At 41.1% G+C, this 25023-nt stretch overlaps 2 protein-coding genes across 5 annotated transcripts in view; one reads left to right on the forward strand and one right to left on the reverse strand.

Moving 5' to 3' along the window:
• Positions 1 to 1651: 1651 nt before the first annotated feature.
• LOC147891883 (uncharacterized) lies at positions 1652 to 14640 on the forward strand. 3 transcript variants are annotated; one of them, XR_015542480.1, is made up of 8 exons: positions 1652 to 1901; positions 2162 to 2246; positions 2355 to 2417; positions 2693 to 2728; positions 2818 to 2874; positions 13409 to 13751; positions 14071 to 14143; positions 14389 to 14640. XR_015542480.1 is itself a non-coding variant. In XM_087388624.1 (6 exons), the coding sequence occupies exons 1-6, from the start codon at positions 1663 to 1665 to the stop codon at positions 13499 to 13501; spliced, it is 573 nt and encodes a 190-aa protein (XP_087244750.1). In that variant the 5' UTR covers positions 1652 to 1662; the 3' UTR covers positions 13502 to 14061. The 3 variants fall into 3 exon arrangements, 1 of the variants encoding a protein (XP_087244750.1); XR_015542481.1 differs by lacking the exons at positions 14071 to 14143; positions 14389 to 14640 and having other exon boundaries at positions 2560 to 2728; positions 13409 to 13465; XM_087388624.1 differs by lacking the exons at positions 14071 to 14143; positions 14389 to 14640 and having other exon boundaries at positions 13409 to 14061.
• Positions 14641 to 20957: 6317 nt separating this feature from the next.
• The window catches only part of LOC147891884 (uncharacterized), a 35439-nt gene continuing 31373 nt past the window's right edge, over positions 20958 to 25023 (reverse strand). The window contains exons 4-6 of one of the 2 annotated variants that reach the window (XM_087388365.1): positions 21886 to 22146; positions 21454 to 21621; positions 20958 to 21282 (exon numbers count right to left, since the gene is read on the reverse strand). In XM_087388365.1, coding sequence (XP_087244491.1) covers positions 21028 to 21282; positions 21454 to 21621; positions 21886 to 22146 — 684 coding nt within the window. In that variant the 3' untranslated portion in view covers positions 20958 to 21027. Of the gene's footprint in view, positions 21283 to 21453; positions 22147 to 25023 lie in introns of both variants that reach the window. The other variant, XM_087388364.1, reaches the window with a different exon arrangement.

Below are 25023 nucleotides of genomic sequence, written 5' to 3' on the forward strand. Positions count from 1 at the left end.
TAATAGGCAAAGTTCTAGAGGCAGACCAACAAGATGCAAGCAAGTCATTGATATAGTAGCATCAAAATGAATGATTGTAATGGTAAAAATGGAGGGTGCCAGTATGCATTAAGCAAAAGAAAGCTTTCGCAAATCATGCTCCCTCTTTAGACAATGGATTCTTGATATCACAAAACAAACCATCCTTATGCAAGGATCCGTGACTTGTCCAAATATTTGAAAACCTTTTGATCAAAATGCCTCGACAACTTGCCATACGCTAGAAAGACTGATTACCTCAGAATTGTGAATCCACCACTTACAATCTGTCACCACTTTCAGCCCCTCATAGAATTGTGATATCAAAAGCTGCTTAGAGTTACCATTGGCATGCTTACCCTGGAATTGATAATTTACTTGTAGTCTATCACCACATTTAGAGCCTCACAAAACTATGATATCAAAATCCACTTGGAGTCACCATTGGCATGTGGGGTTTTCATGGCTAGACCAACGGGGGTGGTGACCACCTTTGGATCACTCTTTGGTGATAAGGGAGAAGACATTGGATGAGCCGAAGATAGCGAGGGAGATGAGGTGGTGGTGTTACAATGCAAAACACCAACAACATCAGTGGTAATGGAAGGGGCAAAAGAATTAAAAAATAACATCACCACTACAAGACGTCTTGTCATTTTGATGCTGCCAAAAGTTGGAGTAACATACACAAGCATTGTACAAGGTGTGGAAGGAGGGGCTAGCAATAGAAATTCATTCTTATAGGGAGGAGAGGCCAATGCAAGTAGCACAAGTGATGTGACAACTCTAATACCCTGTAGAAAACATGTTGTGGCTTGCTTGTTTAAAACGGCCAAATGAGACACACATTGCAAAACTTTTGAAATGTGCCCACTAGGCAAGGAGACACACTTTTATGCTGTACAATATTGACTCCTTCTTTGTTAGAAACAAAGAACATAGCATGATCTATAATGATCCCTAAAAGTTATCTGATTGAAAGATTTTGTTGAAAAGCATTTAAATGAGAGTAACAAACGCAAAAAATGTGCTGGGTTGGTGAACATGGGAAAGAGCTCTAATAGGTACAATAGATAGATAGTGGCAGAGTGCAATGCTCTATGGTACTTACACCCACCAAACTTCTCATGGAGGACTCTTTCCCCCACCTTATGTATTCGGCGCCACCTCAAGTGTGGACTCCCTGTTCCGGTAAACAATCAGAGAGCGAAGAAGCTACAAGGCCTTGCCTTGGGCTCTTGGGCCCTTAGCTCACTACTCATTAAGGCCAAGTTTAGACGTGAGAGCCAACCCCCCCTTTTCGGAGGATTGCAGCCGCGCTGTGGCGTTGAGATGAGGCAGAAATCTGAGCAGGGAAAAACGGCTCCCTTTGGAAGATCATTGGCCTGTGCTTTGGGGGGCTGCAACAACAACGGCCTGATGAGCGCTCCTCTTTCCCTTGGACGCCAAATCATTCAAAAGTCCTTGTGTGACGAGCGGTACAAGCAAGCATTGGTGTTGCAACGGGGGCGAAAAGGGATGTTGCTGAGGTGGCAAGCTGGATGACGTGGCAGGAAACCAGCTGGCATCCGACGTGGATCTGGGATGAGTGGTAGTCGTCGTCTATTACACCCTGTTTTTTTGCTGAGTTTCTTCCTGAAGCTTATGGCTATGGCGTCTCCTTCCCGTTGCCCTGATTCCTCTGATTCTGCTTCTCATCACAAGCCTCGTCGCCGTAAGAGTAAACCTCGTCATCACTCACACAAGCATCCCCCCCTTCTTCACTCCGACAAGACGCATCCCCGTAGCAGCAGTTCTAGCTCTTCTGATGCTGACTCCTCTGCGGAGATCGTTGGCCGCACCCGCCACGATGGTCGACACAGGCGCGCCAAACGGAAGCGCAGGTTTTCTCTTGGGCTTCGCTTCCGCATCGTCCGGGAATTTGGACCCCTAGCGTCTTGAGAGCGTTTACTTATATTTCTAGATCCTTGGATCCGTTCAAGATGCGTTATTTAGGAGACGAAAGGCGGTAATGAAGTAGAAATGTCAATGCTTTCAGCGCACGGCTGCTCGCGCTATTTTCGGATGTGTGAGTGTGTCCCCATTAATTGGCGTTCAGTCGAATCGTGGCTATTGACGTCGTTTGTGCATCTTCCTGGCGCAGGCTGGAAATCGAATGCGATAGTGATAGTGATTCAGATGGCTTGGAATATGGCAGAAAAAGGAACAGGAAGGATCGGTCAAATAAGGTAAACTTTCTTTCTGCGGTTTTAGCGGTCGATATCAGCTCATGAGAAGCTTTTCTGGCACGAGTAAGCATTCGTGAATTGAAAATTCTCTTTTAACCGCAAATGTAGGGCAGAGACAAGGGCAAAGATAAGAGTTTTAAACGCAAACCTGATAAGCACAAGCGAAAAGAGGTATTGTGGAGTGCTGTAAATTTTTTGGTCCACGGAACATTCAGTTGTTGGGTTTCTCTTGTATGCACTTTTGTGCGCTGGCAACTGTTGGTGCTGACATCTTATTGCTGCCTGTATGTGAATGGGCCCTTGGAAATTGGAGCTGGGGTCTGCGGCCTGGTCACTTAACTCAATTATTGGCTTTGGTGGTTCTGTTTTAACCGCTGGATGCTGATGATTACATGGACAATGGGTTTGGTGATGTTTTGGCACTGGGGAGTTATACGTCGAAACAGATTAAGGAGAGTGAAGGCCCAGTACAGCTATCCAAGGTTGAGTGATAGGTCTCCATGTCTAAAGCAGATAAAGTTGAAAAGTGTTCTGTTCTTTTGAACATAACGGATAAACACTTTTTTTCCAGTTTCTAGGCGAGACAAAGGACAATGGTGTGAGGCGGAGTGCTGTCTCTGGCAAGAAGGTATTCACTTATATTCACTCCATGGAAATCAAGGAGACATGCTAAAAGCACAATAGTAGGTTGTATTTAATGTCTCCTATTCTCCTTCATACCTATGATGTTACTACGCTTTATACAAAGATCGAGCTGGAAGAACTCAAGTTTAGAATTAAAAAGCTGGCCAAAGTTTTTAAGCAAGCTGAGATTTGACAAAGATAGATGCAAAGTGCTAAAAGGTGAGAAAACAGCTTTATGTTTTGACTTTTTGTGGCTAATCAATGAACATCATGACATTGATTCTAAAAAGAAAGATACACAAAGGTCGGAATTGTTGAAGATGTTTGCTCTTGGATAGTTTTTCTTTTAGATAATCTTTACATCACAATAGGTGATTCTTGAATCCCTATGGCACTAATTGTGTTGTCTTTTTAGCAAACTTTTATCTTTTCACTTATGAATTTGAATTTATGAAACGTCTTATTTCTATTTATACTTGCCCTATCATTTTTCATAAGCTTAGCCAAGCTAGGCATTTTATAGATGATTTATTTGTACCAGATGTTCTTGATGCTTGTGCTTTCCTCGTGACTCTTGTGAACTTAATGGCACTTCAACAGGGGGTTCTTGTGTTTTCTTAGATCGTAGACTCCCTCAGTCCGTCGTCGCAGGATTAGAGGTTGATATACATGTCACATGATAAATGTGAACAACCTGAATGTAGTGGTTTACAAATTATAAAAATACGTCACGCGTCACATTGACTGAAACATTTCTGATTTGGCAAAATATGGAGTCGTTTCTTCCCATTTCCATAGATTTTCCCGTCTTTGTACAACTAAGGAGTCTTTCTCTCTCAAGGTAGTAATTTGATTACTTTGCTAATACACAAGAGGGATAATCCAAGAAAAATAATAAAAAAAGTATGCACAATCTTAGATATGAAATCTTTTATCTATGATGTATCGGCCTTAGGCATGTTTAGAATGATTGAACATAAGTTGAAAACAAAAAGCGGGGAGCTGAACAGCGCGTTTTTCTTTTAGTTTCAAAAGAGAGTTTAATTGAGTATGCATGTGCTTTTTAAGTTAGGAAGGTAATTTTGCATCTTTGTAGGAAGCGGTAGTGGTTACTTCAGTTTTTTATGTTCTGATAATTCATTCATTCTGTAAATTCTTTCTTTCATTCATACGAGAGAGAGAGAGAGAGAGAGAGAGATTTTATTTTGGTTTTTTGGTCATTTTGGATTTGTTTGTTTATTTTTGCTTAGTCACCTTCTTCCTTTCTTTTTTATCTTGTTATCTTTCTCTTTTGTTTAATTGAGGTATTTTAGTAAGCACTGGAGTTGCCCAAGAGACTCCCCGGGTCTTTAGAAACCCAGTATAGCTGCTTATGCTTGGGCACTGATGACGACATAAGCGTTGTTTTTCTTGCTCAGTATGTCTACCTTTGTTTGTTTGTTTGTTTTTTTTAATTGTTACCTCATTTTTCTTCTCTTTCTTTTTCTCTTTTATTTTTCTTTGTGGACTTTAGAACTAGGTGTATGTATAGACTTAGTACTAGCTAGTACTAAGTCTATTATTTTTCTTTTTCTCTTTTATTTTTCTTCTCTTTCTTTTTCTCTTTTATTTTTCTGAATTTGTATGATTGGATATATTCTAGGTGTATGTATAGACTTAGTACTAGCTAGTCACTCTGATGATATCCAGTTGCAGCTTGTGCATTAACACTTTCACTCTTGTATCAATGCTGGAGACCTTGATGGCTTTGTCATTAATTAATATACAAGCTGTTTGCGCATTATGATAATCGCATATAGCACTCTTTGTCATTGAATAATAATTAATGCTGTTTATAGGCTAGGCTATCTGAAGAGACCCACTAAATCATTGAGTGTTTGATGGTGCCTTTGCTTGTATAGGCGAGTGGGTGTAGGGAAATAAGCACTGCCCAATCCAAGAACTTGATATGATCTTACCTATGTCTCTTGCCTCTTTTGCTCACCAACACCTCTTTTATAGAGTTTGAATGTGCACCAAATTTACACTTGGATACATTGGTTCCAATGCAGGCTGAGCCAAATCAATGCTGGTAGAGCGGAGTGTGGAGCAACATGTGGTGCTGCTTTTGGTCCAACTTGTGAAGATCCACACTTTTCGAAAATGCAAATGTGTGCAATGCATGCAGAATTTGAATGCCGATTGGCCCTCCAATGGGGAAGAGTGCCCTCGTGAGAGTACTTGTTTCTTTTTCGACCTACATGCAAGGTGGGAGAGAGATGACGGATGAATGCAATGTGGTAGAAAGAATGCTACGTGAGATTCACAATGAAAGGGTGATACCCTTTCATTAATGTCCCTTGAGATCACTCAAGTTCCATCTTCCCATTTACACCTACCCTTAGCCTATGACCCATGCACCTACCATTCAATGCACTCTAATGCACCCTTTCCCTTTCCTATTGCCCCTAGGACCTAGACACGTGTGTGCACATCTTTATTACTAATCATTGGCCAATGTTACATAGTTTTGGTGGTACTATTTACACCGCTTGATCGATCATAAATACAAACATATAACCGCACCATCAAATTGGCGCCTAACAATAATAAAGTTCTAATGACTATTAATTAACTAAATAATCATTTCTCTTGTCATGACACTCCTGCTTGAATGAGCAAAAGTCCTCTTCTGGATTATTGCTTGTCTCTTCCTCTTATGTGCACTTTCTCTTGTTACTTCTGCCATTGCATCGCCTCTTTGTAATCTGCGAGTATCTGTGGAAAATCTGTAAAGAACTCTTCTTCCATCCATTGTGCATCACTAGCTGGCTGGTTTTTAAACTTCAGTAAATACATATATCTCTTCTTTCCACGAGTACTCTTCTCTTTATGGTACACGATCTGTTCCGGAGTAAGAACTTCAGTCCCATCTTCAAGTTCAGGTTCTTCTTGATGCTGAGTATCCAAAAACGCAGAAGTATCGCCATGGTATCTCTTCAAATTGCTCACATGAAAGATGTTCTTCATACGCCAGTGGGCTGGTAACTTTAGCTCATACGCTTTGGATCCTTCTTCTGGATATAAAGCTGCTGAAATCTGAAATGGACCATAAAACTTGGGTGCTAGCTTGACATATTTGGTACTTCCTCTCACTGACTTGATTCTTCTTTTATCAATCTTCAATAAAACCCAATCATCCTCCTTGTAATAAACTTCTTTTCTTTTTTTATTGGCTGCCTTGGATTGTTGAATCTGGGCCTTCTTAATATGTTCTTTTACCTGCTCAATAACCTGTGACATATCCTCAGCAAACTGGTCAGCAGCAAAAATTCGCTCCCCCAAGTGTGTTATTGGAGTGGATAAACATTGCCCATAGATGATTTCAAATGGGGCTTTCTTGGTGGAAGTATGTACAGTGTTATTATAAGCAAACTCTAACATGGGTAAGAACTCTGGCCACCTTCTAGGTTGGTCATGGACATAAGCTCGAAGTAAAGTAATTATGGTTTGATTGGCATTCTCACTTTGTCCATCTCCTTGAGGATGGAAGGCTGTAGTAAATTTCAGTTTGGTTCCGAGATTCTCTAATAGAGCTGTCCAAAAGTTGCTAATGAAACGGCCATCATTATCGGATACAATGGATTTTGGTAACCCATGTAACCTGAAAATTTCCCTAATGAATAACCTTGCTGTTTCAGGAGCAGACAATTCTTTTTTACAGGGAATAAAATGAGCTTGTTTACTCAGCCTATATATAACAGTGAAAATCTGTTCAAACTGACCAACCTTGGGGAAACCAGACACAAAATCCATTGTAATGTGTCCCCACCTTTCCGAAGGAATAGGCAAAGGCTGCAAAAGACCAGCAGTCTTACTTGTGTCAGATTTAATGCGCTGACATACGTCACATTGTTGAACAAAGGTCGAAACTTCTTTGCGAAGTTTAGGCCAATGGAAGTATCTCTCAATATTGTCAATGGTCCCTCTAATGCCTTTATGTCCAGAATATGGACTCGCATGTAACTCACTCATGACTAGATACCGAAATGTTTTGGGTACACATATGGCACGTCCCAAAAATAGGTATCCCTCCACGATGGAATAAGCCTCTAAATCCCCGACCTCATTACGATGAATCTTCCCATAAATGTCAGCGAAGTCCTCATCTAAAGGATAAGCTTCAACCATTGCTCCTAATGATTTCTCCTTAATAACAGAAACGTGATTAACTTGGGGCCGTCTACTCAAAGCATCAGCTACTAAATTCTCCTTTCCTGGCTGATATTCGATATTTGGTTGCCCAAAGGATTGAATATATTCAGCCCATTTGATTTGCCTTGAAGAGACAATGGGTTGAGAGAACAAGTGCTTGATACTTTGATGGTCAGTCTTAATCTTGAAAGCAGAACCATATAAATAATGCTTCCATAACTTAAGAGCATGAATGACTGCCAATAACTCCTTCTCATACGTGATATATTTCAATTCAGCCCCTTGAAGTTTTCTACTCTCATAAGCAATGGGATGCCCTCCTTGCATCAACACTGCCCCAATCGAGGTACCACTTGCATCCGTACATACAACAAAGAACTCTTTGTCCATGTCCGGAAGTGTTAACACTGGTGCAGTCACTAATGTTCTCTTAAGCTCCTCAAAAGCTACTTGGTGAACCTCTCCCCACTCATACAAGGAATGCTTCTTCAACAAATCTGTTAGTGGGGAAGCAAGACGTGCAAAATTCTTAATGAATCGTGATAATAACTACACATCCCTAGGAAGGATCTCAGCTCATGTAAGTTTTTGGGTATTGGCCATTCAATTATGGCCTTGACCTTTTTAGGGTCAACCCGAATTCCCTCGGCAGACACAATGTGTCCCAAATACTCTATTTCTGTCTTGAAGAACTCACTCTTCTTGGTATTTAGGAACAATCGATCCTTCCTTAGGAGCCCCATCACCTTAGCAAGGTGATCCTTATGCTCTTCCTCATTCTGGCTGAACACTAAAATGTCATCGAAAAAGACTATGACAAATTTTCCCAAGTAGGGTCGCAAAACCCTTCTCATCAGCCTACTAAAAGTGGCTGGAGCATTAGTTAGGCCAAAAGGCATGACCAAAAACTCATAATGTCCAGTGAGTGCGAAAAGCAGTCTTATGTTCATGCCCAGCTTTCATACGAAGTTGATGATAACCAGATTTCAAATCCAATTTTATAAAAACTTTAGTACCTTTAAGCATATCCAATAAATCATCCACTCTTGGAATCGGATACCGGTTCTTAATCGTAAGTTTATTCAAAGCACAGTAATCTATACACATACGATATGATTCATCCTTCTTCTTAACCAATAATACAGGTGCTCCAAATGGAGAATTGCTTGGTCGAATCAGGCCTTTTTGCAACAGATCTTCAATTTGTTTTTCTACCTCCTCCATTTCTATCCTGTTCATCCTATATGGGGCTCTACATGGAGGAGAAGCTCCTGGCTCTAAGTCTATGGCATGATCATCTTCTCTCTCCATAGGCAATTCGAATGTCATCTCTTGAAAATCGATCCTCATAAGCTCTAAGGAACTTATTTCTCTTACGATCTTCTTTTGAGATATGAAGATCTCGTGAATCCCGTATATACACAAGATTACAATCTACCCCTTTTTTTACCAATCTTTTCGCTTGGGTAGGAGTAATCAATGGAATTGTATACACGTCCCGATCCCCTACGATCCTTATGTTTTCATCCTTATGTACAAAGCAACAATGATGAGTATGAGGATGAATAGCAGGGTTAAAATCATACCGTCATGGTTTACCTAGAATCATGTCAACGTCTTGTAAAGGGGCTACTAGAAAATCCCTTCGATCTCTATATTTTTGTATACAAAAAGGAATATTTCGTACTATGGATGTGTCTTCTTCATTGTGTCCCCTAAAAGCTCCTGAAAGCGACATGTTTTTTATAGGTTCTGGTTTAAGATGGAGTAATTTTGCCAATCTATCACTTATTAAGTCATAATTACATCCATCATCTAGGAGAACCACTATTCTCTGTCCATTCACGAATCCATACACCTTAAAAAGATCATGAGGCCCAAAGGTATTGGCTGAATGGACAGCATTCACTATTGGCTCAATAGTCACAGTAGATTTCGAGGGTGACAAGGTAGAAGCCTCACCCTCTTGCTTGGATGACTTGGCTTTCCCTTTTATTGAATTCGTCTCGGCAATCTTAGCCAAGAGAACGGGACACTTATGCCATACGTGCCCTGGCTTATGTTTTCTTACAACCGAAACATTTTCCTTCCTTAATCAACTTCCTCTTCTCTTCGTCAGTCATAGAAGGAAATGGCACCCATCCAGGACGTGATTGGCTGTTCACATTCCTTACAAGAGCTTTACCCTTCCCTTTATTATTCTTAAACCGGTTTGGTTTCCTAAAAGTGGGTATATTATTGGTCTTAGATGATGACCCATACTCCTTATTGAAGGGTTTACGAGGATTCAATTTTCTCTCGGCTATTTCAGCCAGCTTAGTGAGGTCCTTAAGCGTGGTCGGGTTAAACATTTCAACCTCGTACCTTACTTTTGGGCTTAAAGCTGCTAAATACTTCTTTCTCCTATCTTCCTCACTCTTTTCGGGTAACTCTAGAGAGAGTTTCCAAAATCTGGTTGTAAATTCTGCATTACTCTCATTATCGAACTGCCTAAACCTCTCCCAACGAAAGGTTAGGTTCTCTTCATGCCTCGGTGGCATGAAAGTGGTTTTCAGTTGCTCCACAAATTTAGCCCATTCATGAATAGGCTCTTTTCCTGTCTGTGACAAGGACCACCACATTAGAGCATCCTTCAGCAGATGCAATGTGGCAAGAGCAAGCTTCTCTTGCTCGGTCTTGTCTTGATGGGCAAAGTATAGCTCAAAATGACGAATCCAATTGAGGATTTTGTCAGCCTCCCTTGCCCCATCATATTTGGGGAACTCAATTCTCTCTCGCGGTTGGAATTTGGACCTCTTAGAAGGGTTACTCAACTCTTCATCCCCGAAGTTTAAAGTCCTCTTAGTCCCTAATCTTGTCATAATGGACTGCTCAATCATATTGCTAAGCTGGAAAACCAGCTTATCAACAGGAGTCTCCTCTCTTCCTCTTGCACTTGGATTAGAATCCATGTGTATTGGGTTTTGAGTTGAAGGCGTGAACTCATCACCTTGTTCTTGGCTGGTCTCATTTTTTCTTTCATTACGAAAGGAGAACTCCCTATCAGTAGGTTCTTGAAGGAGAGACTGCTGTAAATCTATTTGTGGGTTATCATACTCAAGATGTGTATAACTCTCACCTAATCCATCCTCTTCAAGAGGGGGTGAAGGTGTTCTTTCTCTCTCTCCTTGGGGTAATGGAGGAAAAGGAATAAGTTCATTGCTATATGTCCCTTCCCCTTCCATTCTTTCCTTTTATTAATACAAGAGAGAAAATGTCTTGCTGTAATTTCAAAAAAGAAGGTTTATTTTACAACAAACTTCAAGTGTTGTAAAGGTGATGGTACTTATCCGACTCCCGCTTCGTTTGTGTAAAAAAGACACTTAAAATGACCTCCTTTCCCTTCTTTTTTCAAGCTTTTCTTCTTGTATTTCTGCTGTAAACTGGTACACTCCGTTTGGGCTACTTGTTTTGAGCGAATTGGAGCTCTAGATACCGTTATAGGGGGTACTTGATGGGTGGATCACTCCCTTAAAATCTTATTCCGATCCGACTTCCGATTGTGTAGAACGGGAATCCCTTTTTCTCACGGTTTAAGGGTACATTCACTTTGGGGGGGGGGGGGGCAAAAAGAGAACACGCCGTTCGCCGTTCGCCGTTGAAGGCCAAAATTTTTCAGAAAAATCCCTTGTCTCAGAACCTCGAGATCGGCCAGTCGTGATCCTTTTCCGCCAACCTCTCTTGCGATTTCCGTCGTTCGCAACTGTCGCCCTCTTCTCGTCCCGCTCGTGGATCGTCACCGCTCTGATACCAAATGTGAAGATCCACACTTTTCGAAAATGCAAATGTGTGCAATGCATGCAGACTTTGAATGCCGATTGGCCCTCCAATGGGGAAGAGTGCCCTCGTGAGAGTACTTGTTTCTTTTTCGACCTACATGCAAGGTGGGAGAGAGATGACGGATGAATGCAATGTGGTAGAAAGAATGCTACGTGAGATTCACAATGAAAGGGTGATACCCTTTCATTAATGTCCCTTGAGATCACTCAAGTTCCATCTTCCCATTTACACCTACCCTTAGCCTATGACCCATGCACCTACCATTCAATGCACTCTAATGCACCCTTTCCCTTTCCTATTGCCCCTAGGACCTAGACACGTGTGTGCACATCTTTATTACTAATCATTGGTCAATGTTACATAGTTTTGGCGGTACTATTTACACCGCTTGATCGATCATAAATACAAACATATAACCGCACCATCAAATTGGCGCCTAACAATAATAAAGTTCTAATGACTATTAAATAATCATTTCTCTTGTCATGACACAACTAGCCTTGCCTCCATAGAGAGTTTCTTTTATCATTCGTTTGGGGTTATGCAAACACCGATAATGAGTTGCCAAACTTCTCATGGCAGTGCGCCTTGCTCTGTTCATCATCTGAGAGCCACTTTCCGTTTCTCCGTTTGTCCTTGTGAACTGTGCACCGTTTGCTCCGTACGCCTCAGTAGTTTCATGACCTGCTTTCTGTTGCTTGGTTCATCCTTGCGACCTGCCATAGCCTCAATATTGTGTATGACCTGCCTTGGCACCATTTTTCCTTACAGCTCCTAGAGGATTTTGTTGTGCTCTTCAGGATTGTGACTGGGTTTTACATAGGGGATGGTAGCTTGGTTGTAGACTCTAGAGGAGACTCAGAGAGGCATGCTTCTTCGTTTAGATGATCTACTTGATTGATGGTGAGCAAGTCATGGTCAAGATATCCATGAGGTCTTCGCGGTGGTGCGGCAAAGCTTTCGCTCGAGGACAGACCTTTGCCAGCATCACAGCCTAGAATATTTGGGTCGCTCGATGTAGTCGCGTGATGGGGGGGAGCAGACTTGACCTGTTGCCACCCTTGTCAATATCTGGCACAATATCATCTGTAATCTGTGAACTATCTGGGAGAGTGTTCTAGAAGACTGTTGAAAGGCATGAGCATTTTGGGAAGGCTTGGCCTGTAGGCATCTTCAATGTTTATGGGTCGAGGTATCCGCTGGTTGTATAAACCCTTCAGGGCTGTTGGCAGCAGCTTCTGGGGTACTCTAGGCAGTGAGGTGGACGCTAGGCAGGCTGCAGGACAGCCAGCACTTCTCTTTTTTCAGGGCCTCACAGATTGCTGAGTTGTATTTTTCAAATCTTGTAAAATAAAAAAGGTATCCTTTAATACTAAGACGGGATGAGGAGAGAGTCATGTGGCATGAAAGGGATCAGTCCTTGTAATTCTTGTAGTCTTTAGTGTGGGGCTAGGACTCTATAGACTTTTTTGTATGTGACTTATCTGGGAGAGTGTTCTAGAAGACTGCTGAGAGGCATGAGTATTTTTGGAAGGCTTGGCTTGTAGGCATCTTCGATGTTTAATGGGTCGAGGTATCTGCTGGTTGTATAACCCCCCCGGGGCTGTTGGCTCCAGCGTCTGGGGTATTCTAAGCAGTGAGGTGGACGCTAGGCAGGCTGCAGGACAGCCAGCACTTTTCCTTTTCCAAGGCTGCTGAATTGTATTTTTCAAAGCTTGTTCATGGGTTATAAAAAGGAAAAAGGTATCCTTTAATGCTAAGACGGGACGAGGAGAGAGTCATGTGGCATGAAAGGGATCAGTCTTTGTGGGGCTAGGACTTTTTGTGTGGAATACCTTAGAATTGAAGGACAAATCACTATAAAGATACGAAAATTGAATCCAGTCTCAAAGGACATCTTGTGCAAATTGTGGGACATCCTTTCTCATAATGTACTTGGCCTGAATGTGTGACGACTAGTTGATACGAGGTTTTGGCATTCAAGGATTATTAGGTCTCACCTTAAGGGACTTAGGCTAGAGGTCTCACTAGAGAAAGGAGGTGGTTTTCCTGGGGAATTAATATACTGTGACAAGAGTGAAATGAAAAGAGCAGGCTGCAATTTGAATAAGGGGAACATTGTTAGTCCCACTGGATTTAAGAATAGATAGCAGTTGTGTCCACTTTTAAGAGGCATAGAGCCCCTTTTGGAACTCTGATGAGCAGTCAGAGCAGTCAATTGATTGTTTGATACAATATTTGCCAATCTAAACCTTTAAGTGGGTGCATAGGCAGCACTGTGGGTCAGCGTGTTGGTTTTGTGAACTAAGTACATAGTGAAAATGAGTTCTTACAAATTGAGTAGTGCATAATTCAGTTGTGTTGTGGGATTTAAATTGGCTCACAGGGCTGGGGAGTTCCAGTTGAATTTGTTTAACGACTGCATGAAATAGCCTGAAAGGATGCCTGTTGTTTTTTACATAGATTCTCATAAGTTTGCCTGTTGTTTTCTCATGTAGATTTTCATATATTGTGTTTGAATGTAGATCCTCATGAAAGTTGAAAAAACAAAGGAGGACAAGTTGGCAGAAAACAACCGCAATGAGCTTCTCAAGTTTCTGAATGCAAGCTACGACTGATCGTGCTGTCGAAAGTTGGCAACAATACTGTTAAAATTGGCTCTTGGAGATGTGGAGCATGAAAGTGTATATTTACTACATAACGATCATGCACTCAGCCGTAGATATTGAGACTGGTCTGATCTCAACTGTTCTAAGGTGCTACTGTTCTGAAGCTTGCTTCAAATGTCGAAGGATCTTCAAGACAAAAGGGTTTTAATGATTTTGCAGTATCTGAATGTCATGCCTCCAGATTTGGTAGTGGGACTAGGTGCGTCTAATTCTTGAATAGCCTCAGTTATGGAAGAATCTTACCAAAAGGGGTAGATGCCCCTTAAAGAACTAATGCACAAGGGCATATGTTTCATGAATCAAGAATTGCATTCCCCCTCCCCCCCCCGGCTCCTTCCATGTGCGAGTGTTCGAGGGGTCTGCTGGTTATTTCTCTGATGGAGTATTCAGTTAACTCTTAGGGTTTTCGCTCTTGACACTGATTATGATATGAATGGCCTCTGAAATGTCCCTCTAGTCTGTGTGTAATCGTAATCTTTGGCACTTAAATGCCCTTGTATTTGTGAATTGTGGATTAGGGTGGCTAATTGAGCAAAACTCAGGTTGTAATTCTTGCAGCAACATATAGCAGGTTTCATGGATAATGTAGTTGTAAGCTCTCTCTCTCTCTCTCTCTCTCTCCTGTTTTTCCTTCTTTGCCTGTCTTTTTTCTCTTTCTTTCCTAACATTCGGGATATATTTTAATCTTGCTTTTAAAATAGGAAAAGTTAAGGTTGATTATGTAGACTTGGAATTCAAGATGATCAACTATCACAGACTGTTCTTTTTGTGACTTACAATTAGAGATATTGCCATATGCTTTTAAAGGATTTCTGATGCAAATTTTCAAAATGCAGGATGACACATTGGTCCAGTTAAAGCATCTATAAGGATCTAGTCCTTGCATTTAGGCTGCTAAGCCTTCCTTATTAAGGCTCCTTGAAATGGAATGGTCCTGTTTTGTATTTACAGCACACTGGTGACCCCTACTTAATTCTAGGCACTCCATAGAGAACTACCGATAACTTTAAAATTGATGTCTTGCATTACTGCAATGAAAGATTTAGCTTCATGTTACTCTGTATGTAATTCCTCGTGGCTCTAATAGGATAGCTAAGTGTTTGTCACTTTGTTTTAGTTATTGGCTTGCAATAATTGTCTGGTTCACTAGTTTAGGCTTCAAAAATTATGGCATTTGACCTAAATGGTTTTGACCAACAGGACAAAAGGATTGGTCTCAGAAAACCATTGATGTCTTGCATTACTGCAATGAAAGATTTAGCTTCATGTTACTCTGTATGTAATTCCTCGTGGCTCTAATAGGATAGCTAAGTGTTTGTCACTTTGTTTTAGTTATTGGCTTGCAATAATTGTCTGGTTCTCTAGTTTAGGCTTCAAAAATTATGGCGTTTTACCTAAATGGTTTTGACCAACAGGACAAAAGGATTGGTCTCAGAAAACCATTGATGCTATTCTTATAATAATAGGAATGGATCTTTGATTGAAAGCCAACCCAACTTGACAACTATAGGAAAGTCTTTTGTTTGTGTGCATTCTTGAAATGGTATTGCATACATTCACGTTTGTAGGAAGTCCTGTGCATGCTTAAAATGGTATTTGCATAAATTGAGGTGTTAACTGACTTTGTCGTCTTGGGTAAGTCGTGCATTCCCCCATGGAAAAGAGTTTACCAGACGACTTGAAGTCATTGCATTATAGCAATGTAGTTCCATCCATGAAGAACTCCACTGATGCATACATGAATAAACATCCATCCATTTATGCACATGTGCCTGAGTGCACAGAGAGAGAGAGAGAGAGAGAGAGAGAGAGAGAGAGAGATTGTGTTAACATACGTTACAGAGCAACCTTAGTGGTGCAATGTCGGAGTTCTCTCCATGACTTGATTAAATATAAGCGTTCATAGCATTCGGATGCTTGTTGTGAAAGCAGGCGGGAATGGTGACTTTTAGGATGTGGTAAAACACATCTTGCATAAGGGACTACACTGCAGGATTCACAAGGTCATAATATTTAGTCTACACCATTGTCTAGTTGCATAGTAGACAATAACTGTTCCTCCCATGGCATATTTTCCCACTTGCTTGCATGTATTTAACATCTCATGTGAATTGACCTTGTTCAGTCAAACACTTGGTCAAGATGCCCTCCAACTGCTTATATGATGCACAAAGGGAGGGTGTATAGACTTGCCTGCCTTGCCTTCTTGTGCACTTAATATTCATGTAATAGTTGTTAGAATTCTTGCTACATGTGTGGATAACACAGCACTAGCCTTCTTGTGCACTTAATACCCTTGTAATAGTTGTTAGCATTCTTGCTACATGTGTGGATAACACAGCACTAGCTAAAGGTATTGTTAGCATTCTTGCTACATGTGTGGATAACACAACACTAGCAAAAGGTATCGAAGTCGAAAACACAGCAAGAATGGTCTTATACCCAATGGTCGACTGACAAATTTTCAGATTTGAAGCTTTGGACAAGCTGGACCTGTTATATGCTGCCATAAAAATGAAAAGCACAATGCCCCAACTCCTGTACACAATGGAGTGTTTGGGGCCTTGATCTAGTAGGCCATAATTGAAGTTCAGATTTGATGGCCATATTTGAGGCTCACATCCGGCAGCCACTCTTCAAATCTTAGACCTAGATCCAATGTTCAATGCCCAAGTCAAGAATCCAATCTCCACATGGTTAACTCACCCTTCTTCTTAAGGATAATATAGTAATACATGGCAAAAGGCCTTATCCAACCCTTGTGGTAGCAGAGACTAAAGTGGAGAGTTGCGAAGTAAAAGCATGAAGTGAAAGAGGAGATGACAACCAAGTATATCAACAGAATGCTCAGGGACGCATGGGAGCACACTGCAAGAAATCCCATGCCAAATTAGCTCCAATGAGTCAAGGCCATCGGTGGCATTTATCCCTAGCTTTGTACATCTATAACCACCTTTTTTGCTCATTGAAATTTGAGTCCCATAGTCAACTGCAAGGAAGAAGAGGAGTATCTATGGAAATACATTTTCCTTAGTTGCACATATATAGATTCATCGAAACACAAAGAGAGGAAGAGGGATTCTACTAAGCTCTAACTCGAGAAGTAAGTTGGGGATCTAGTGAGTACTTCTAGTTTACGTTTTTACTTTGCAAGGACTTTTGAAAGTGTTGCAACATGTGCATAAGTGTGATTGGGGTGCCCTTGTGTGGAGATTGTGTTGTAGATTGTGGCATGTGGATGCCTCTCCAAGTTATTGCTAAAGTGGCACCCACATACTAATTATCACATATCAGATTGCATACTCAACATCCTATGAGCACTCACTCTTGTATTTTCCAACCTTGACGATGTTTTATCATACATTTACTTGCAAATATTTTGCATTGCACTAGTTTAAGATAAAAATTAACATAGTATTTACATATTTATACATTTCTGCATGGCTAACACAAAACCCCTTTTTCACAACTCAAGAATTCTACTTTTGTTTCTAGTCCCTGCTCTATTTCAAGCTAGTGGATACATATTTGGGTCTTGGGATGGGAAAATGTCAAAATAAAAGCCCTTGCATAGCTTGTATATATGTTTTGTATGAGATTGTATTTCTTGGGGTTGGTGCATGTAGGTGGCATGCATGAATAAACTAAGTAAGATCCCCTTGCTCTATTTATCCATAATTGTAAGGCACAACCCAAACCTCTAGTGTGCCTCACATGGCTAAACTATCCGATGAATCTTGAAAATAAAGGATCTACGGAAAGATTACGAATTTATCATAGAAATGTAAGCATTAGTTTCCACTAGTATGGAAAGGTTAATGTTTAAGAAATTGATCTCTTTTTGGCTAGGCAAAACCTTTGGAGTAAGTTTGCTTGTAAGGTTTTAGTGGAAGAGAAAAATGAAGTGCAAGAAAAGAATGACGAACTTGCACTCGGTATAAGTTTAAGATGGCTTTAATCTCAACAAATTAAAGAGTGGAATATGAAGGGCAACATTAATAGGCTAGATAAATGCTATGTAAAATTGCTCACAAAAGTAATGGAGATAATTGAAGTCTTTGATAGTTAGTTGGGCCTCATTAATGGAAAACTTCCCCCTTGAGGATTTTGACCTTCATACGAGAATGTAGATAAAGGTTTCTTCGGACAAGCAAGTAGAGCATCCTTTCACAGGTGAAGAATAGAAAAAAGGATGACTTATGATCAGTAGAAATGTGTAGGGGAGAAATGAGAAGCTAAATATAAGGGAGAGGTTGGCACCTAAGAGATTTACGAGCAACAATAATGGTTAGCATTTCACCTGGAATTATATTTATTGCTTTCCACATTCACAATAACATGGTTGGATGATATAATCGTAGAGGCCATGTGGAGAAGTTAGGAGTGTTTGGCTATGGAAGTGGTGACATTGGTTTGTCACGTTCATGGGTGAATCTTTAGCCAATGGCAAGGACTCAATTGGCAAGATGGTCTTACTCTCTCTCTCTCTCTCTTTCCTTATTCAAATTAAGCACTTAGATTCAGCTCAATCTTTAGTGCAAACGTGGAAAAGGCTACTCCCTATCCCGAGATGGCATGGTAGGTAAGAAATTTGGATGATGATAATTTTAATATGGGCATTTGGTGGAGCTTGGCATTTACTAGGAATAATGTAGCTTAAGGAGGTCTCTTAGGGTTGGGGATTTGGAATCTAGAATTGCCCTCTTCAACTTAACTCATTAAAAAACAAGAACTATGGTCTTGTATTTGCACAATGCTTTAAGATGGTGGATTAGATGGAAGATAGAATGGAGAACTCCTACTTCCACATGGTAGTATGAAATATTGATTGAAAACAACCTTCCCCTTCGTGGTTGCTCAGAAAGTTGGGAAACTTGAGACTCCTACACCTAAACAATGAGATTTAAAAGGGTTTGGAAGCATTAGTGCTTCCCCCTAGTTCAAGATTTTAGTAAGCAAAAGTTTGCACAATGGCTTCCTTTAAAGGATTATTTGAGAGATGCCTCCTTTGTAGGTCTTCTCGTTAGTTTACACGTCTTGTACTTTGGAGTTATTCAATTTCCAAATGGCCTTGGAATATGGTAAATCAAGGACACCATATGGATGCATACAATTATGTATGTTCCATTGGAGGAATGCACAACCCAATTTACAAAAAGGACTTATAATATGGTTACACATCTATGTCCAATATCATGCAATTCTATATGTTGAGTTGCAAGAATGCGTTACAATGAGATCATAGGAGATTCAAGTCTAGCTTGAGCCTAATCTAACCTTCAGCTAGAGGTGTTGTCTTGTTCATTGTGTGAACTACGTGCAATCACATTTTTTAAAAGAATGAATGGTCCTTTAGGTATAAGCAAATAGAAAGCAAATTAAATTTGTTCTTAGGTTAAATTCTTACAATGGGATGCAACGAATTCTACTAAAGATTGTTTTAAAAAATTGGAACTATTGCAATTTCTGCAATAAAACTATGATGCAATGGCTTTCTAAGGACACATCCTTCTCTTTTGTAGCCTCCTAACCCACCTCTTTTATATGGATACTCATGAAAGCACTACCTTCAGTATTTTTGGGAAAAAAGAAATGCTTCTCCTGCTTGATTTTATTCCTTTGGATTCATAAAATTGTGCAAATGGGATTTAACTTTTGCCAAGTAATATTAGACTATAAATAGTTTGGGAGGGCAACGGGGGTAAAGAGGGAGCAATTAGTTATATGAGGTGACGAGGATCATTGAGCGAGGGGGGATGGGTGAATAAAACTAAGGGTGAGAAGAGATGGATCCAATGCATGGGAGGTTAATGGAGGGGGGATCCAAGTCCAATCCATGCATGGGGCCATTAATGAGAGGGGGGGGGGGGGGATGAGGGAAAGAGAGGGCAGGAGCACCTCAGAGAGGGTGAGGCTATCATGAGGGGGAGGACAAGTGAGGGATGGATGGGGCTACGTGAATCCTTGGCATGTGCTACTTATTGATTCCTTGCATGTGTCCAATCCATGCATGGGGCCATTAATGAGAGGGGGGGGGGGGATGAGGGAAAGAGAGGGCGGGAGCACCTCAGAGAGGGTGAGGCTATCATGAGGGGGAGGACGAGTGAGGGATGGATGGGGCTACGTGAATCCTTGGCATGTGCTACTTATTGATCCCTTGCATGTGCCCAAGTGCTCCTCCTTCCAAAGTTTCACATGTGCACAAACTATCTTTGAGACTCCATCTGATACTACTTCAAGAGAAATGGAGAGATGTTAGCACACTTTGACCTGACTTACACATAATTAAACAAACAAAATAGGGATGTTGTAAGAAATCCTAAATGCTAAATAAGCTAAATGTTAGTGTGACAAATGGTGCGCCACATTTAGTCCTAAAACTTTTATTGTACCATAGCTAGAGGACCCTATATATCTTAGCTTAACAACATTAGAGCCTTTATCAAACTCCTTGACATAGGGAGCTAAACATTGGTTAGACTTTGACACACAACCACATGCTTTAAAAGGAGGGCATGGGCATTATCCCAATAGCTAATGGGTGGAGTGATTGTAATAAATGAACGTTAGGTGAAGGGACTCCGAAAAGTTGCAGCAAAGGTAGAAAAAAAAGGATAAGAGGGATGGAGTATTATTCTACTAATGGGGCAAATATTGTTGCAGCAAGGTACCAATTGAAGGGATAAGGGGCCTGAAGTAATGTTGTGCTAACCTAGTGTTTAACACACAAATATCATGCAATGGCTAGAAAATGAGGGCATTATCCCAATAGCTAATCGGTGGAGTAACCTTGAGATATGGGAGTGAGGTGAAGGCACTCTCAAGAGTTACAGCAAGGTAGGATAAAAAGGGATAAGGGGCATGTAGTATCGTTGTGCTCATGGGACAACAATTAGTTTTGCTGTTGCTACGAATTGACATTGACACTAAATGTCACATAGCAAGATACTGCTAAACAAATGAAAATATTTGAAAAAACATGTCTGTCACCTAGGACACAACTCGGTCTTGCAAAAAGTTGATACATTTCAAACCACCTTTACGATATTTCTCTAAGAGCAACTTGGAGATCTCTAAGAGAAACTTCGGACACTTTTCTTCTTCTTCTAAAATCATGCGGTCCACCGCTGACCATTAAACATTAATAACTTATTTGAAGGCACAAATGAAAAACTGTTTATTGGATAAAGAATTATATTGTTCCCCACATCTAGAAAATGCATTCAGTAAGGTGAGCAAACGTCCTTAAACTTTCGTTGTTTATGATCCAACTGTTTTTCTTTTCATGAGGCAGTAGTAGATGATATCATAAATTGCTTCAAATAAGTGCGCACCTTTGTGAGAATTGTGTGTGTGGATAAGATACTGCTTCTATCAACCAAACATTTAAATTTCATAAGTAGATAATTGTCAAAGATTGCACCCATTGAAAGCTCTCAGAATGCACTACATAGGCTTTTGCATGTAGAGCACATTCAGTCTATTTTACATTCTCTCATATTAATCCGTTCATCTTCCTCTGATGTTCCATCATGATCGGTATACAAGACCATCATGTAATTGTCACTTCTGTCTTCACTGTCACTATATTCATCAGCTTCACCATCCCTGCGAAAATATGGTCTAGCTAACTCAGGTTGTACATGCCTCCTTTGGAGCCGTAAAACATGCATAATATCAGACAGATATTGAGTCCCTTCTTCTCTTCTCCTTTGATTTGATTCCATAACCTGTATAGGATTAAATAGACAGTGTCATAAACCACATTTCTAGAACTGACCCAAATTTAAAAGCACCTGTAAGTCAGCAATTGCTACTTGGTGAATTTATATCTTACAGAAATTTCCAACTTGTATGTAACAAAATATCTACATGACAGATTCGAAATAAAATAATCTAACCTTTTCAGCATCAGCAGGAAGAGGCACAAGTTCTTCAGCAGTTGGAGCCCAGACCTTCGCAGTATTATCAATTCCACTTGTTGCAAGTATTGTGGCATGAGGATGGGATTCCAAACAATTCACCACCTGGCTATCTCCATGGAAAAGAGCCACTAGCCCTGCCCCCTTCTTCTTCCAAATAAAGACATTCCCACAGTCAGATCCACTCACAACATACTCTGAGTTTGGACCGAGAAAATTAACTCCTTTTACAGTGCGTGCATTGCGATGTCCTTTATACACCTGTGGCTCATTTGCTGGAATTTGTACATTTTCCCCTATGGCTGAGTTGAGAATGGACCCTGACCCCATGCTCTTTTCAAACAAATAAATCTGTTCATCGTTATAGGAAACAAGAAGCTCTTCCTGATGGGAATAGGCAAGAGAGGTTACATGCACTAGACCTTTTCCCCTCAGGTGGGCTGGAACAAAAGTATCAACTGGAATATCATCATCATTTTGCTCACTCCATTGAACTTTTCTGGCATCATAGACCCTTGCAAATTTATCTGAGCCACCCACCGCGAAAAAGTTGAAATTCCTTGGATTTATAGCAATGGCATTGAGGCGAACTGGGTGCTTTCTGATCTTTGAAGAGCCTGTCAATATGCAACATTGGAACACAGCTTGGTTGCTTCCATCTCGTAAGTCGAGCTGCATGGAAAACAAAAGGTTTTTGATGCATCTCTCTCTCTCTCTCTCTCTCTCTCTCTTGGATGGAATTATGGGGAATAACAGCTGCTGAAATGCCAGAAGATGCATGTGAATCAGGGAATTAGTGATGCACAAAATGCTACAGAAATCATGGCAAATGCAGTTGAAATTAATCCAATGGGAAAATTACCTCGGGTAAGACACATCAATGTTCAAAAGACATCTAATCTGCAAAATGAGAACTAGCTCACATGATTTAGAGGTGGAGTAAGGCAGGTGGGAAAGACCCAAGGTCCCAAGAGAGGAAAGAATCTGCAAAATCTCCCCCACAGGAGAGGTAGAAAATGAGCAGCATGTACTCCTAAGATGCTGAGCCTATGCACACATCAAAGTTTGCTTTCCCTAGAAAAGTTTGCAAAAAAATTCTACAAATGCTTGAATCTAGAGCTTATGCATGAATGGAGAGAGAATTCTGGGGGGAATGAAAGCTCGTTGCCCTAAAGTAAATGCAAAAAATCACATTTTAGATTGGGAGATAAGAAAATCCCAACACAATATATTCGTACAACCAGTGATTCTCTATGTATGTCTGGGCTTGGCTCTAGGACCCACCAGGGTGTATTGGAAGAGAGAGGAGCATTGAGGGGGAAAGATCTATGGCAACACATTCAGTTCTCCCAAGAAGTTGGTGCTTCTTACTAAGAAGCTGACTTGGTACCTTGCTGCCCCTTCCTCATGAGCTCGAAATTCTATGTCAGCTTGTCATACCCTTGGGGCGAAAACGGCGTATGTATCACAAGATATCTGTCTGCAGCTCATGAAGGAATTTCATGGCCTTGTCCTGCTCCTCCTCCTGTAGTTAAATGACCACTTGGGTGAATTGGTTGGCATAGTGGTGACCGAATCGGAGGGCCGCTCAGAAAGCTCAAAAAGTTGTGTCTCCACACGATCCGGGCATTGTGGTGATAGGAATTGAGTCCTGATGTCCTTCAGGAATCTGTCCAGGTATAAGGTGCTCTCTCTATCAAAGCATCATAGTGATCCACCCGCCACTTGTGCCACCATGTGACAGCTTCACCTGTCAGATACAAGGAAGCCAACATCATTCTCCACTGAGGTGACCACCGAGAAGGAGCTTTCGAACTGATTGAATCATGAAATCAAACCAGCGAGTCCATTTTCCCAGTGTATCTCTAGAAGCAATCACCACTGTGCTGCTTATGGTCGGATCAGTGAGAAGGGAGCCCCAATCTCAGTCCTCCTTGGTGGTGAAAGCACTCTTCTTTTTCGGCTAGCTCAATTTGAAGGCGCTCTTCTCTTTCGGCTTGCTTGATTTGAAGGCGCACTTCCTTTTCGGCTTGCTTGAGCTGAAGGCACTTTTCTATATCAGCTTGTGCTCATAGGAACTTTTCTCTAGCTTCCTCGGCAGCCTATTTTGCCTCCTGGAGTTCGAGCATCTGAGCGAAAGTATCTGACTGCTGCACTCACATCTGCACCATGGCTTGCATCATTGTGACCATGGCTGAGTACGTATGCCTCCACTGACGGAGGTGCTACGTGTCTGCACCATAAACTGAACTGCATTCCCTGGTCTATTCCTCACACTCAGGAAAAAAATTGAAGCCTTGACACCAATGTAATAGGTGAGATGATTATCTTACTCTCTCTCTTTCTAGCCTATAATATTTCTATCGCATGGAATGCATGAATTGTAAAGAGAGGAACACACAAGTGGTCATGTGCTCTACTCTGAGAATGAGTCTGGGATTGTGAGAAGGATTTTGGGACCTTTTATAGGCTGAGAACCACTATAGGTCAGACTAGTTGGCCCTAGTCGGTTGCTCAACGCATAGCATTGACTAGGCTGTTCCAAAACACCACATGTTGACCTTTTGCTGAAAAAGTCAAAAATGCCAATATTGACCTCCATTGCCATCTGTTGACTTGTGTAATGCTTGGCTACTGCTGTACCTGTGGGGTCCAATGCTGCAGACCTGCCAGCAAAGGAACCATGCCATGGGCTGTGGATGTCCATGACATGTACGAATACCAAGAGTCTGTTGGGTAATTGGCTTACAAAATGTTAAGGTAGGCATTGTGGGTGATTAGTGGCTAGCAGCAACATCAGTTTGCGAGGGAAAGCATAAAAGTGCTCAGGATAGAACACAGTTTTATGCCAATCAAATACACTCACCTTGAGTTCTCTCTGAGGGCTATGGGCTTACTTGAGGATTCTCAGGTGATGAAAATTGGTAAGGTTTACAAATTCTGTCCTCATTTTTGTGGTCCAGATCTAATTCTTAAAGCATAATGATGTGCTTACATAGAGTAGTTACCTAATGGCAATAGGAGCCTACAGCTGCTGAAACCTTTCTTGAACCAAAACATAGCTTCAATATTTAACTTGAAGCAAATCTGAGCACTTGCACTTGAAAAACGAATTTCAAGACTGGCTGGAAACTCAATTTGGCAACCAAAACTTAATGATGGAGATGGAACATGATTCCAATAAAGGGGAAGAGGGAGAAAGAGAACAAGATGCCACACTAGAGCCCATAAATAAGGGCTGGACACACTAGAGCCCATAAATAAGGGCTGGACCCCCCCGATGCACTGCATTTCTTGCCAAAAATAGGCGCTTTTCTCTAGAAAGCAATAGCTTTCTTCATAAAAAGGCGATTTCCTTGCCTTCAGCCCTGTGGGCCTTCTTTTAAGCTCCTTGGCCCCTACCACATGGTTTTTCTTCCCAAAATTGGGTGCTCCATATCTTCTTTCCTCTTGTGGGACCTGCTTTTTGTGCTTTTTCCCTTAAAACAAGGGCCTTTTTGCACTCTCCCAAGGTCCTGTCACACACTTTAACCCATTAAAGGTTAGCTA

Source organism: Dipteris shenzhenensis, chromosome 17 (assembly GCF_047967505.1).
Source record: "Dipteris shenzhenensis isolate YYH24624 ecotype China chromosome 17, Dip_SZ_1.0, whole genome shotgun sequence".
Classification (NCBI taxonomy): Eukaryota; Viridiplantae; Streptophyta; class Polypodiopsida; order Gleicheniales; family Dipteridaceae; genus Dipteris; species Dipteris shenzhenensis.